This window comes from Pipistrellus hanaki (assembly GCF_964339955.1).
Source record: "Pipistrellus hanaki genome assembly, chromosome: 1".
Taxonomy (NCBI): Eukaryota; Metazoa; Chordata; class Mammalia; order Chiroptera; family Vespertilionidae; genus Pipistrellus; species Pipistrellus hanaki.
Genome location: NC_140503.1, coordinates 73,451,839 through 73,465,304, shown reverse-complemented (window position 1 = coordinate 73,465,304; position 13,466 = coordinate 73,451,839). Strand labels below are relative to the sequence as shown.

Here is a 13,466-nt window from a genome sequence, read left to right as displayed (position 1 = left end):
CCCTCCCCCACAACCTTACTCCAGGGAAATAAGCATCAGGGGCCTGAGCCTGATGACTCAGGGTGTCTGAGGATGGGCTGGAGGCAGGAGCCCAGGAGTATAGCATTTAACCTGCTACTGATTAGCTATGTCACCTTGGGCAAGCCCCTTCCCTCTTAGTCTCAGATGCCTCCTTTGTAAATAAGGGAGAAGGGCTAGGTTGGTGTTTCCTGACCTTGCCTCTGAATCAGAATCATCTGGGTGGTAGAAAGAAAAAAGAAACTTGAAAATACAGATTCCTGAGTCCCATCCCAAAGAGCCTACAGGAATTTGAATCCCAGGAAGAATAGGCCTACTAAAACTCTCGCCCCCAACCCCAACCCAGTTAGGGAGCCTCTGGACCCTTTAAATTAGGGGTGTCGAACTCAATCAGAGAAGGGGCCAAAATCTAAAATCCAGCCTAAATCATGGGCCGAATGGTTTACTGAACAGTCATAAACTGACAATGTCATAAACTGACAGCGGAGTGCAGTGATGACAGCGCGGTGCGGGCCACATTGCAAGGCCTGGCGGGCTGGATTTGGCCCGCGGGCCTTGTGTTTGACACATGTGCTTTAAATTATCCCCAGCCCCCTTTGGTTAAGCTCTTTGGGTTACAATGATCCAGCCACATCCCATCTCTTTCCAACCTCTAAGCCACCTCAGGCCAAGGTAAGCTGCCCCTCCTCTCTTGCCAAAGAGTTCCGGAGCCTGAAGCACCCATCAGTGAGCACTTTATTATCCATCCACCCATCCCAGACTCCCAGCACCAGGGCCCATACACAGTCTAGACACAGCCTTCACTCCAGTCAGTCCTCGCACCCAGCCTCAGTCCTCCATGCTGTCCCCTCACTGAGCCTTCCCTGGCAGCACCAGGCCCAGAGGGCCACCTCTCAGCTAGGGGAGGAGAGGGAGGGCAGGGGGGAAGAGGCAAAAGCTGGGGAAAGAAACACCAGATAGCCCCCAAGCTTCTGGAACCACCACCCCAGGATGAAGGGGAAGTGGGCAGGGCTGGAGGGGCCAGGAGGCTGGAGTTGCCAGGTGATGGTTCAAGCAGGAGGCTCATCTCCAGGAGGTGCTGGGAAGCCACTCAGGTCTCGGCCAATGATCTCACTCACTGTAATGGAGGGACAATGGAGAGATTGGGCGAGGGGCAGCTCCCTTCCTTTTCCAGAGACACCCCTCCCCGCTGCAACCCATTCAAGACAGGCCTCAGTCTAGGAAGCCTCTAGGCTCCTCCTCCCCGGGGCCTCACTTCCCCCAATGTATCTTAACACCTGCTCCCAATCAAATCTGCTCAGCTCCATTCACGTGGGCAACCAGGCCCCCATCCTAGCCCTCTCCTGCTGGCTCAGCAGCCTGCACTGTCAGGACAATCACTGTCAGCAGGGCCAGTGACAGGTGTAGTTAGTGGGAGGAAGAGGCAAAATATCAAGGCTCTTCATCACCGATCCTGACCACAGTCAGCATGTTTAGGGGAAGCTGAGGCAAGGGAAAGCATGCTTGACTGAGAGACCTCAGCAAGCCACTGCTCCTCTCTGAAATTCAGTGCCTCCGTCTGCAAAGGGGGGAGGTATATTAAATGATATTGAAAGTACTTGTAACCTGTGATTTTGTGACGTGGGCCAAAGACGGGAACCCCATGCACCCTTCTGAGTTAAGTTAACTGGGTTCATATGGCTACATGCACCACAAACTTGCCTCCCGAGATCCCCTGACTGTTCTTGAGGGGTCAAGCTCCAGCCCTTAGCAAACATGCAGAGCAATCTCTTACACACACTCACACTTGCGGCAGCCAGTTCCACACTCACCTTCCTCCAGCGTGATCCCCTGGATAGGGACACTGTCTCGGAAGCCGCTGCCGTTGCCATAGCCACCCCTGGATTTCTCCTGCTCCGGAGTCCCCTCCCCGGGGCCATAGCTTGGCCCTACCTCATTGTACCCCTCAGGAGGCGGGGGGTGAACACCACTCTGGGGAGGGAAGGGGCCTTCCAGTGGTGGGGAGGAAGGCAGGGGAGACTGGAAAGGGGCTGGAGGAGGGAATGGCAGCCCCAAGGGAAAAGGGGAGGCCCGTCCCCCATAGGGGTCACTGGGAAAGGGCCGGGGAAGGAAGGAGACTGGTGGACGGGCACAACCTGTGGTACCCCCAGTCTCAGGGAACATCCGAAGGCCAGGTCTGTATGATGGTGGGGGCCCCGTTTGGGAGTACAGAGGGGGTGTGCCATAGCTGAAACCTTCTGACAGGTAAGGAGGTTCATAAGCAGGGTCTTCATGGGGATAGGAGGAGTAGGGGGCCCTGGGGGGTGAGAAGTCCATGTCGGTGCCAAAGGAGGGGCCTGAGGCTGAAGGGAAGCCCCGGAGAGATGAGTCTGGTAGAGGCTCCTCCTTGAAGATCACTGGGTGGATAGGAAGCAGGAGGAGACCCTGGTGAGAAGACTGGCAGCCCCTCCTGCGCCCCCCCCCCCCCCCCCCCCACTGCACACCCTCCATCTACCTTCCCATCCCAAGATCCCTCACCATGAAGGCACGGCATCCCTCTGCCCTGCCACAGCGCCCCATACCCCCACACCCCACCATGGGCTGTCCCAGAGCGCACCAGGCAGGAACTTGAAACTCTGGGTCGGGCTGCGCTTCCTGCGCCCATTGGAGACATAAAAGTAGACCTGGACAGGCCGGGATACCCGCTTGTTGCTGTACTCGGGGACAGTCAGGGTCAGTGTCACCTGGAAAAAGCAGAGGGTGAGGCAGGGAGCCCTCAAGAACCTAGGCTCAGCCCAGCCCTTCCAAGGACCAGAACTCCACCTCCTGGATGTTTCCATTTGCTAAGGAGCAAAGTTCATCCGCTAGAGAAGAACCTGCTTCGATTGGCCTGAATGCATCCTCTAGAAAAGAACAGGACACTCCTGGATCCTTTCCCAAGGTCAAGGGCCATTCCTGGGAATTCCCTGCCTCCTTCCCCACCCCGCCCCATCCCGCCCAGAAGGTGGGCACCCCAGTGACACTTGTACCTCATTGCTCTGCAACCGGTTCACAGTGGCCTCCTCCTCCCATTGCAGCTTTCCATCTGTGCAGGGAGAACAGATTACTCCAGCCCAGCTCCAGGGCCCCGGCCCATACCCAGTCCTCTGCCGCTTCCCCTCCTGCTGGAGCTGGGGCCAGACTCAGAAGGCCCTACAAGGCTTCGCTCACAAAGAAGCCCACTGCATGCTGACTCAATTGAATGGAAGAGGCAGGGTTTTAAACTGTCCACAAGATATAGAACCGCAAACTGAGACCACCAGAGATAGCAAGACCAGCCTAGGACCAAAGGGAGTGGGTGGCAAATGCAACTCTTGAACCCTGCCATCCTGTTTCAAACATCCCCTCCCATGATAGTGTTGGGAGGAAGTTCAAGGATGGAAAAGGGTCTTAGCTTGAGGGAGGGCCATGAGACCTCAAGTCTCATGATCCAGCAGCTCAAAATCTGTTAAATTTGAGTGTCGGTGCCAGGGCTCTTGGTGGTCAGGGTCGGGAGAAGACAAAGGCCTCAAGCTGGTGGGTGCACCTGGGCCCCTCGGCCTTCCCTTCTCCCTCTGAAGCTCCATCTTGGGGTATGTCACAGGCTGTCATAATCATAGCTGTGCTACCAGACTCATAACTCCGGAGGGGCCGAGCGTGGGGCTATGAGGGTTACCTCTTCCCTTCTCTTCATCAACCCTATCCACATGGGGTCAATTATCTCAAAACCGACTTCTCCCTAAAAAAATTTCTTACACTTGTTCACCATCCTGAGCATTACAGATTGCTGTCCTGCCCATGAAGCAGAAAGCCCAAGAGGAAGGACGGTTTATCTGCCTGTTTTACAGAGAAGTTAGTTTAGTGACAGTGCCAGAGTTCTTTCACCTGCCTGTCCCAGCTCTTCCTGCCTGCCCTCCTCTCCCCAGTGGGCACTCACCCGGGCCCCTCTCGATGAACACCACCTTGGAATCCGGCAGGAAGTTGGAGCCGGTCAGCACTAGCTCCTCTCCTCCTCTCACAGAGCAGGCGCTGGGGCTGTAGGCCTCCACCTGGGGCAGCTCCTGGGCCGAGCGCTGGGCTGCAGAGCAGTGCAGGAAAGGCCTGGCTGGACTGCATATGGAGAGGACAGCCTCCTCTGCCCCATGCCTTTGGAGTAACTGCCACAGGGCCCTGGAGGAGCCCTCCTCCGTGGCAGACACACAGTAAACCCACGGAGTCCCTCGGGTGGCACACACCATGTGAGGAGCCGCCCAGGCAGACAGTGAGCAGCAGGGCAGGCCAGAGAGTTACCCAAACAAGTGCACAGAGCCACCGACTGACAGCAGAGGGAGGACAGGGGCACTCCAGTCCATCCCAGAGACAGAGGCAGCAGCAGGGGCAAATTAGCACACTCCTCCCACCCCTCCAGGATAGAAATGCGGGCTAACCCCCTTGCAGGCCTACCCAAGAAAGACGGGACACAGGACACAGAGGAGATAAGGTGGACAGACACACACACACACACACACACACACACACACGCACACACACACAGAGAGAGAGAGAGAGAGACAAGAGGATCACAAGAGACAGATGGCATAGGGCCTCTTTGCTCACAGCACTCGATGGGCACTGATGCTGTCTGCACAGAGACGACCTTCCCGCTGCCCTGGGGCACGTGTACCCGGAACACCAGCCGCACACGCGTGTTCTTGCGCCCGATATCCGTCTCCCCCTTCCGCAGCTCAATGTCCGAATTCCGAAGCTTCAGGATTCCAGCACAGTCAATGCTGAAGGCAAAGAACGGTAAAACCCGCACCTCAAGAGGGAAGCCCCCGCCCTCTACCCAAAGCCCTGAAGACCTGCCCTGGGAGGACTATTTTGACCCAGAGCTGTCTCTGCAGAATGCTCCCGAGCCCCAGAAGTCCTCCTCTAGGTGGTGGGAGAGCCTGAAACTGCTCCTCTGGATGATGTCTAGCTCTCTGGGAAGAGGAAGCTGGAAAAGACTGGCCCTAAAGCCTGAGGACGGAGCGGGAGTAGCGTGGGAACCTACTTGGCTGCCATGTTGTTCTCAGGAAGCAGGGTCATCTCCAGCACCTTGGTACCACTGACCACGGCTTCATAGCTGGCCGTAGCCACCATCTTGCCGGTGATGCGGTGCACCTGGTAGAAGGCATGAGGCCGCAGGTTCCTTTCATCGGCAGTGCCGATGAACATTTGTAGGGTCAGTGGCTTCTCACTGTAGCCTAGGAGCTGGCAGAGGGAGACACAGGCAACACAACTGAAATCTCCACTGTCTGATCTTTCATCCATCCCGGGGTTTTCAGTCCACCCAGGGGTGGGGATGGTGAAAGACAAAGGATATCCTGGAAGGGATTCCCAGGGGGGGGGGATTGGGCATCAGTTGTGGAGAAAATGCGGCCTGGAGTTCACCGTGTTATTCTTGGAATAAGGCTCAAACTGAGCTGGGCAAAGGGGAAAATCTCCCGAGAGAGACTGGCCCAACTCAATGAAGACAACCTAACTCCCAGTGAACTTTGGCCTCAGCCTAAGCCCTCCCCCACATCTGGCAGGCCATCATTTTCCACAGTAGACATGAGGCTGGCGTCCCGTGGGATGAAGGGAGTGGGGGCGGAGGGATAGAGTAGAAAGTACATCCGGGTCCTTGAAAGCCACCCTTCCTCCCCCCAACCCCAGGCTGCCTGCAGGGTCACTGCTGAGCGGGAGTGTGGGAAAGGGCAGTGCCACAGCCGGAACCCATCGGCAGGGACCTGGGACTGGGGAAGAGAAAGGCTGTCAGGCCTCTGCCCCTTACCTTCACTACGGGGTGACCCCCAGGAGCAGCTTTGACAGCGCCTCGGCTGCCCTCTGTCTCGTAGTGGGCCCGGTGGTGGGCTCGGGGCTGCACCTCAATCCTCAGCTCCAGCTGCTCGTACTGGCTGGGCAGAGGCCAGTCCAGTGGGGGTAGGGCAGAGGTCCTAGACAGAAGAAAAGAGCACTGATCATCTATAGCCCCAGGCCCCGGTCAGGGCAGGACCAAGGCTCAGCTCCCTGGCATGTGAGGGAGGAGGGGGTTTGGGTGTGGGAGAAATCACAACAGGAATAAAGTAGTCCAAAAGCCCAGAAGCAAGGTGAGAGGGGGAAGGCCCTTCAGAACCCCTCAAGATGGGGGTGTGGAAGATAGCACCAGGCCTGAGACTCCCTCCTTTCCAGCTCTGAGCCCAGGGTCTGAGGTGGTAATGGTTTCACTTGGATACGGAGGAACCCAGAGCCCATCCTAATCCTTAGGCTGGATGGGAAAAGAGTCAAGCAAAGAAGCACTATTTCAGACTGAACTTGGCCTCAGAGATAAACCCCTTTGTTTTTCAAATAAAGAAACTGAAACCAGCCCTGACTGGTTTGGCTCAGCTCAGTGGATAGAGCGTCAGCCTATGGACTCAAGGGTCCCAGGTTCAATTCCGGTCAAGGGCATGTACCTTGGTTGTGGGCATATCCCTAGTAGGGGATGTGCAAGAGGCAGCTGATGGATGTTTCTCTCTCATTGATGTTTCTAACTCTATCCCTCTCCCTTCTTCTCTAAAAAATCAATAAAATATATTTTAAAAAGAAAGAAAGAAAAGAAGGAAGGAAGGAAAGAAGGAAGGAAGGAAGGAAGGAAGGAAGGAAGGAAGGAAGAAAGAAAGAAAGAAAGAAAGAAAGAAAGAAAGAAAGAAAGAAAGAAAGAAAGAAAGAGAAGGAAGGAAGAAACTGAGACCCAGATGATAGGACATGGTGAGCCAAGCAAGCCAGGGACTGACAGAAGCCAGGAATGAGCACACGCCCTGTTCCCAGGTCAGTGCCCATTCCACCAGTTGGGGCTGGACAGGCCCAGTCCAGAAACTAGGGGATACAAAGGTCAACTTTCCTCCATTAGCTCCCAGATACCCTAGGCCAGGGGAACCTCAACTGGTGCTTGTCCGCAGGTGATACTTGGCAATGGCTAGAGACGTTTTTGGTTGTCACACTAGAGGAGGGAGTACCACTAGCATCTAGTAGGTAGAGGTCAGAGATGCTGCTAAACTATCCTACAATGCCCAGGCAACCTCCACAACAAAGAATTATCCTGTTCAAAATATCTATAGTGCTGCCCTAACCAATCTGGCTCAGTGGATAGAACGTCGGCCTGTGGACTGAAGGGTTCCAGGGATTCTGGCAAGGGTATGTACATTGCTTGCAGGCACATCCCCAGTAGGGAGTGTACAGGAAACAACTGATAGATGTTTCTAACTCTCTATCCCTCTACCTCTCCTTCTCCCTTCCTCTTTGTAAAAAAACAATTATATATATATATATATATATATATATATATATATATATATATATATATATATATATATATATATAGTGCTGAGGGTGAGAAACCCTAACCTAGAGGAACCAAGGAGAACAGGTGTTAGGGTTTCTTTTCCCGGGAAACTTTCCTGGATGGAGCCAGCTCAATCTGACATCCCAGGATTCAGGAATATTGAAATGGGCAGGATTCTTGAGGGAGAAATGGGTAAAAGAATGCCAGAATTGCTTGTTTTAATATGAATTTTTGTCTTGCGAATATATGCTATTTTAATTCAAATGAGCAGCTACACTTTTAAGGCACAAGTTGGAAGCTAGAAGTTAAAAGTCAAAGAATGGGGGCTTTCTGCTACCCCGTGTAAGTATGAAATCCAGTCCACAGTCCGTGTCCAGATAGTGCCAGCCCAAAGCCAGGTGTGGAGGAGCCCTCGAGGAACTCCCCCTTTGCCTAAGGGGTGGGGGCGGGGCTTTTCTTACTGATCCACAGGGAATGATTATCCTTTTGCAAATAAATCATCGGTTTGTAAAAGGGGTATGTTGTTGATTTAATCCTCCCTAAAACTGGGTAAATGGTAGCAGCCAAGCTGGTTACAGACTCCCTTTTGAAATGTCAAGGGCACAGAACTCGGACCTTTCTTCAAACTGATCCCTTGACCTGCTCCAAAGTGGAATGGCAGTGGTGCCGGCTCAACCCTCACCTGAAGATGGGGCTGTGTCCCCCAATCCGGGCCTTGGACCAAGCCAGAGGGGAGGGCACTGCCAGGTAGTCCATGGCAGCTCCCTCCTTCCGAGGACCACCTGGAGGAGCTGCGGTCTCCTCGGCTCCCGAAGGCAGCTTCCCATTGCACGGAGCCGGCTCCTCAGACCGAGGCACGGTCACCGCCTGTTCACTGGAAGTCCTCCGGGTTTTCTGGGGGATGCTCTCGGCTGGTGGGGCCCCCACATAGTCAAAGGGGCCAGGGGAGCCAGCATCCCGGGCCAGAGGCAATGGCGGTGGTGGAGGTGGCTCGGGCCCCTCTTCGCCCAGGCTGCCCCGGCGGGACAGAGCTGGGGAGGCTGAAGACGGGGTTCCGGAGCTTGAATAGCGTCGTTTGCCACAGGGAGAAGCTGGCCGTGGGGAAGCCGGGGTGGGCCCAGGAGCGCTGAGGAGTAGCCAGCTATCTTCCGGTCCCCGGCCTCCAGGGCTTGGACCGTACAGGCTCCAGGGGTCATCAGGGGTCCATGGCCTAGGGGATGCCCGGGGAGAAGGCAGCGGGGAGCCCAGGCCGAAGCGGGAGGCTGCTTCATTTAGCTCAGACTCCACCTCATCGCAAGCGGCATACAGGGCAGCCTCATCGGAGGCGTCTGAGAAGAAGCTCCAGGAGGACAGGCTGCTGCTGCCGGGGCTGGGGCTGAAGAAGGGGCCCCCGCCCTGGCCCCCTGCCTCTCGGTAGCCTCCAAAGCCTTCTGGTGGGGGGTAATCCCTGGGAGAGCCGTCCCCCCAGGCATCGGGGTTGTCCTCCAGGGTGGCTGGCGGGTCGGGCGTGGGAGAGATGGAAGTGATGCGGATGCTCGGGCACTCAAGGACACGGCCTCCCCCGGCCCCACCCGAGCCCCCTCCTGGGCCCCCCAGCCTCACCGAGCGAGCAGGCTGGCTCTCCCAAGTGCCAGGGGAGGGGGCTGGGCGGGGTGGCGGCGAGTGCATGCCAGGCCGCGGGGGTGGCGGCCGGGGGATGCCAATAGGGGCAGCGCCATAGGGAGGGGGCTCCCCGAGGGCCAGGCGGCAGCATGTCGGAGCGTCCTCTGAGTCCAGTTCTGTCAAAATGGGAAGGGAGGGGGTCAGAGAGAGGGACACCACAGGAGATGGGAAGAGAGAGAAGCAGGTGAGATGTCTGGGTTCCTTGAGAGATCAGCCCTTTTAATCTTGTATGCCACCCCCTCCGCAGCAAAGAGGGGTCTCTACGGGGCCTTTCAGAGCCACAAAGACAGAAGCAAGTTGAACCTCGGAAGGTGGAAGAGATAGATTTCGAAGCGCCAAGCCTATTCCCACACGGAAAAGCTCACACTGTGTGCCCCCTGCCCTGGGGCACCAGACCGGGTGGGTGTTAAGGTGAGGGATGTAGGTCGGCCGAGAGGAGCTGGAGCGGGGCCTGGAGGCGCGTTTAGAGAGGCGCCCGGCTGGGCTGGGGGCGACTCACACATGAACCCAATTAGTAGCGGTTCCCAAACCCCCAAACGGCGCTGGCAGGAGCCCCAGTTGCTATCGCAACAGTGGCCAGGGAAGAAGGGGAGGGGGGGCGCCAGGGCAGTGGTGACGAGGAGAGGTGGCTCCTCCCTCGCTCCCCCCACCAATTTGGGGGCGGGGGTGCTGCTTGCCAGGCCCGTGGGGAGGGGGGGGCCCGCGCGCTGCACGGATTCCGTGCGAACGGCGGCCGCCGCCCCCGGCACGGTCCCAGCCATCTGCCTCTCGTTGCGGCCAGGCCGGGAGCGGGAGGGGGAGGGGGAGGGGCGCCCCGGCGGGCCCCGCGAGCTCCCCGGGTCGCGGCCCCGACGTCGGGCCCGCCGGCCCGGGGCTCGGTCTGCAAGGGGCGCACTCCGGAGCCCAGCCTTCCCTTCCCCCGGCGGCGCGGGGGGCTCTCCGGGCCGCCGCTCCCTTCGCCCCCATCCCAGTGACAGGCGGCCCAGCCGAGAGGCGGCGCGCAGCCAGCGGCACCCCCACCCCCACCCCCACCCCAGGCACGACCTAAAAAGGAGAAAGTGGTGCCCGGCCCCCCGAAGACCTCCGCAGACCCCCGCAGCCCCGCGACTCCCTTCAACCTCGGACCCCCTCCTCTCCCACCCCGGGCCCGCTACCCTAAGGTCCCCAGACTCAGGATCCCCGGACCCTTCCTCCCCTCTCTGACCCAAAGCCCCCTTCCCAGCCCCGCACTAACCTTCCCCCGGCCCCCCCGCGCCCAGCGGGGGGGCCTCCTTCTCCTCCCCGAACACCAGCTTAAACTCCAGCTCCTCATCCTCGCAGCTCGCGGCCCCCATGGATCCGGCCGGAGCCCCCGGTCCCAGTCCCGTCCGGGTGGGAGGGGGCGCTCAGGAGGCTGCGGTGGCTGCGCCCGCGGCTCCCTCCCGCCCCTTCTGCGAGACGCCCCCTCCTCCGCCGCTGCCGCCTCCCTCCCTCCGGACGCCCCCTAGTTATTATAGAAACTTTTCCAAACTTTTTTCCCCAAACTTCTTCAAAGCGGGGCCCCCCCAGCCCGTCCCTGATTGGCTGCCCGGGATGCTCCGGCCCCTCCTCCGGGGATGAGATGGGAAAACCACGCGCCCCTCGTCCGTCCCCACCCTCCCTCTCTCCCTCTGTCCTCCCTCCAGTCCCTCCCCCTCGAAAAATGAGAGAGAGAGAGAGAGAGAGAGAGAGAGAACAAAACTGAATTGGAAAACGGTCCCTCCAGCGTGGGATGACCGCAATGGTGCCGATTGGCCCGCAGCTGTGACAATCATGGCCCGATGCCTGGAGCACTGCCACCACCAGCCCCCAACTTAGTTTAAGTTCGGGGGCTCCGGGTCTGAGTGCCTTAGAGAGGCCACATTTGGGGCTCACCGTGTGGAGGGTACACGGAAGACGCTTTCTGAAGTTAGGAAGGAGTTCCGCAGCCATCCACTAGCTAGAAAGGACCCCCTCTCCTCCTCCTTTTCCCCCCCAAGCGGACTGTGGGGTGCAGAGTGGTCCCAGGTTGTTCCCAAGAGCGAAAGGCCCTTCCTTCGAAGCCCCTTGCCTGAGCCCGCCCTGCTTGGGCCTTCGAGAAGCCTTGTCTCAGTCAAAGCAGCCCCTCCACTGGCTGCGTCTCCCCCGCACCCGCTACCCCACCCCAGAAGTGAAGAAACATTCCGCTGTCCTGCAGAACTGTTCATAGGTCCACGGCCCCAGATGGGCGAGGATCCAGGCCGGGCTTTGCCGCTGCCCCTGACCCAGGCACCCAGAGGGGCCATTAATTAGCCTCCTAGGGAAGTCGCCGCCCCCCCCTCCCCCCCCTCCCCCCCCCCCCCCGCCTTGAACTGAAGTCTGGAAGGAATCTCAGACTCTGACATCCCGCTCCGGTTCTCCTGAGGATCCTGGCCAGGTTTGCCAGGGGCCCGGAGCCCAGCGACTCCGAGGGCCCCCGGTAGGACACCTGTCACCTGGGCGGGAGGAGGAAGGAAAACTTGGACTGGATTTTCTAGGAAGGGCCGGCGAGGAAGGGCCCCCGGTGTGTGTGAGAGAGGGCATTAGATCCGAAATTCCGGACTCAGACTGCGGAAGGGGTGGAGTGTCACCCCCTCCCCTGCTGCCCCACTCGGATGGTGTACTTCGAGCTTTTCTAACACTCGATCTTTCCTCTAAGTCCCTCCGGCTCAGGGTTGCTCCCCCCGTTGCACACCACCCCCCCCACCCCCACCCAGCCCCGCACCTAAAGGGTTACGCGACGGCCCTCGGGTCAGACGTTTACAAACACTCGGAGCCGGGCGGACCGCGCCCGCTACTCTAATGAGAAACAGGCGCTGCCGGGCGGGGACGAGGGGCGGGCTGGCCGAGCGGCGCGAGCTCCCCTCCCTCCCTCTGCCTCTCTGCCCTCCCCTCCATCCTCCCTCTGGCCCGCCCTGGGGACCCCCCAGCCCCCGGGGACCCCAATGACGCGCGGAGCTGCCCCGGCTCCGCGCCCAGGCCACGCCGCGGGAGGGGCGGGGAGAGGGGGCCGGCCGGCGGGGACAGAAGAATGTTCCGAGGCCGAGCGGGAGGCGGCCGGGTTTGATGTTCCCCCTCCGGTCGGTCTCCTCGGGTTACACTTCCCTTCCAGCTCCAACTCGGAAATAAAGGAGAGACGTGCGAGGAGGGAGAGCGAGCAACCCCCGAGACCTGCGGCCGACCGGCGTCCACCTAAGGGAGAGGAGGGGCGGGGGGCGGGGGGAGCGGAGACGAGAGGGGCGGGTGCGCCCCGGACCGGGCCCGGCCCCGCCGCCCCCACCCGCCGCCCAGCCCCCCTCCGCACCGCAGGCAGACGCGCACATTCTTTTCAAATGTCATTATTTCCTTTGATCCTGGGCAGCATTTCTCCATGTGTCTGGCTCAGCTCCTGCTCAGCCAGCAGCCTCTCCCTTCTCCCCCGCTTTGTGTATTTTCCTGGAGAACCTGCCCCTCCTCCCAGCATCTGGAAGGCCCTGAGGGCTGGCGGCGGCGCACATTCCCCGGGGGACTCTGGCCGCGCCTCCGGGTGACTCAATTTCCCCTCTGCGGGTGTTGGGGGTGGTGAAGGGGGGGGGGGGGGGAGCGGAGGAAAGATTTGGGAAGCGCAAATGTGGGACCAGCGAGCCTGGAGGCTGCTCAGGGGCCAAGCTTCTCTCGGAAGAGTGGAGGGTCCCGGCTCCGGGCTGCCCGGCTGCAGCGAAGTATGGAATTTATGACTCTGCCATGCCCTGCCTGGAGAAGAGCGGGCAGCGGTAAATTTAGGTCGCCCTGCACTCACTTCCACCCGCTGGCGGCTACAAAGACCCAGCGGCCCGCCCCACAGCAGCTCCGGATCTCTCGCCGGCCCAGGCTCAGTCTCAGTCCCGGCGGCGCTGCCCCCTAGCGCGCACACCGGAGCACAGCCCGGCTCTCCCACCTGGCCTCCCGCTCTGCACTTTCACAAACATAATTCCACGGCCTTGGAGGTGGTCGGTTTAAAAAAAAAAAAAATTACACAAGATACATTCTTCTTTTAAATTATGCAGGGCATTCTAAAATATAGAGAGTACTGGACGGTTTGTCTCAGTGGATAGAGCGACGGTCTGAGAACTGAAGGTTCTAGGGTTCGATTCCTGTCAAGGGCACATGCCCTGGTTGCTCGATCCCCAGTAGGGGGCGTGCAGGAGGCAGCCCATCAATGATTCTCTTTCATCATTGATGTTTGTATCTCTCTCTCCCGCTCCCTTTCTGAAATCAATAAAAATATATTTCTTGTTTTATTAATTAAGGTATTACATGTGTCCTTATCACCCCATTGCCCCCACCCCGCTACCGTTCATGCTCTCACCCCCCTGGTGTCTGTGTCCATTGGTTAGGCTTATATGCATGCATACAAGTCCTTTGGTTGATCTCTCCCCTTCACCCCCATCCTCCCCTGCTTTCCCTCTGAGGTTTGACGGTCTGATCGACG

The 13,466-nt window shown here is 58.8% G+C and overlaps 1 protein-coding gene across 1 annotated transcript; it reads right to left on the bottom strand.

Annotated features, from left to right (window-relative positions):
• Window positions 1-732: 732 nt before the first annotated feature.
• NFATC4 (nuclear factor of activated T cells 4) lies at window positions 733-10,502 on the bottom strand. Its single transcript, XM_084861137.1, has 10 exons — window positions 10,236-10,502; window positions 8,022-9,117; window positions 5,810-5,972; window positions 5,048-5,247; window positions 4,612-4,784; window positions 3,953-4,093; window positions 3,027-3,082; window positions 2,615-2,741; window positions 1,830-2,414; window positions 733-1,135 (listed from the first exon to the last, which is right to left on the bottom strand). Exons 1-10 carry the CDS (start codon window positions 10,333-10,335, stop codon window positions 1,068-1,070), a joined length of 2,709 nt encoding a protein of 902 aa, XP_084717263.1. The 5' UTR covers window positions 10,336-10,502; the 3' UTR covers window positions 733-1,067.
• Window positions 10,503-13,466: the final 2,964 nt, after the last annotated feature.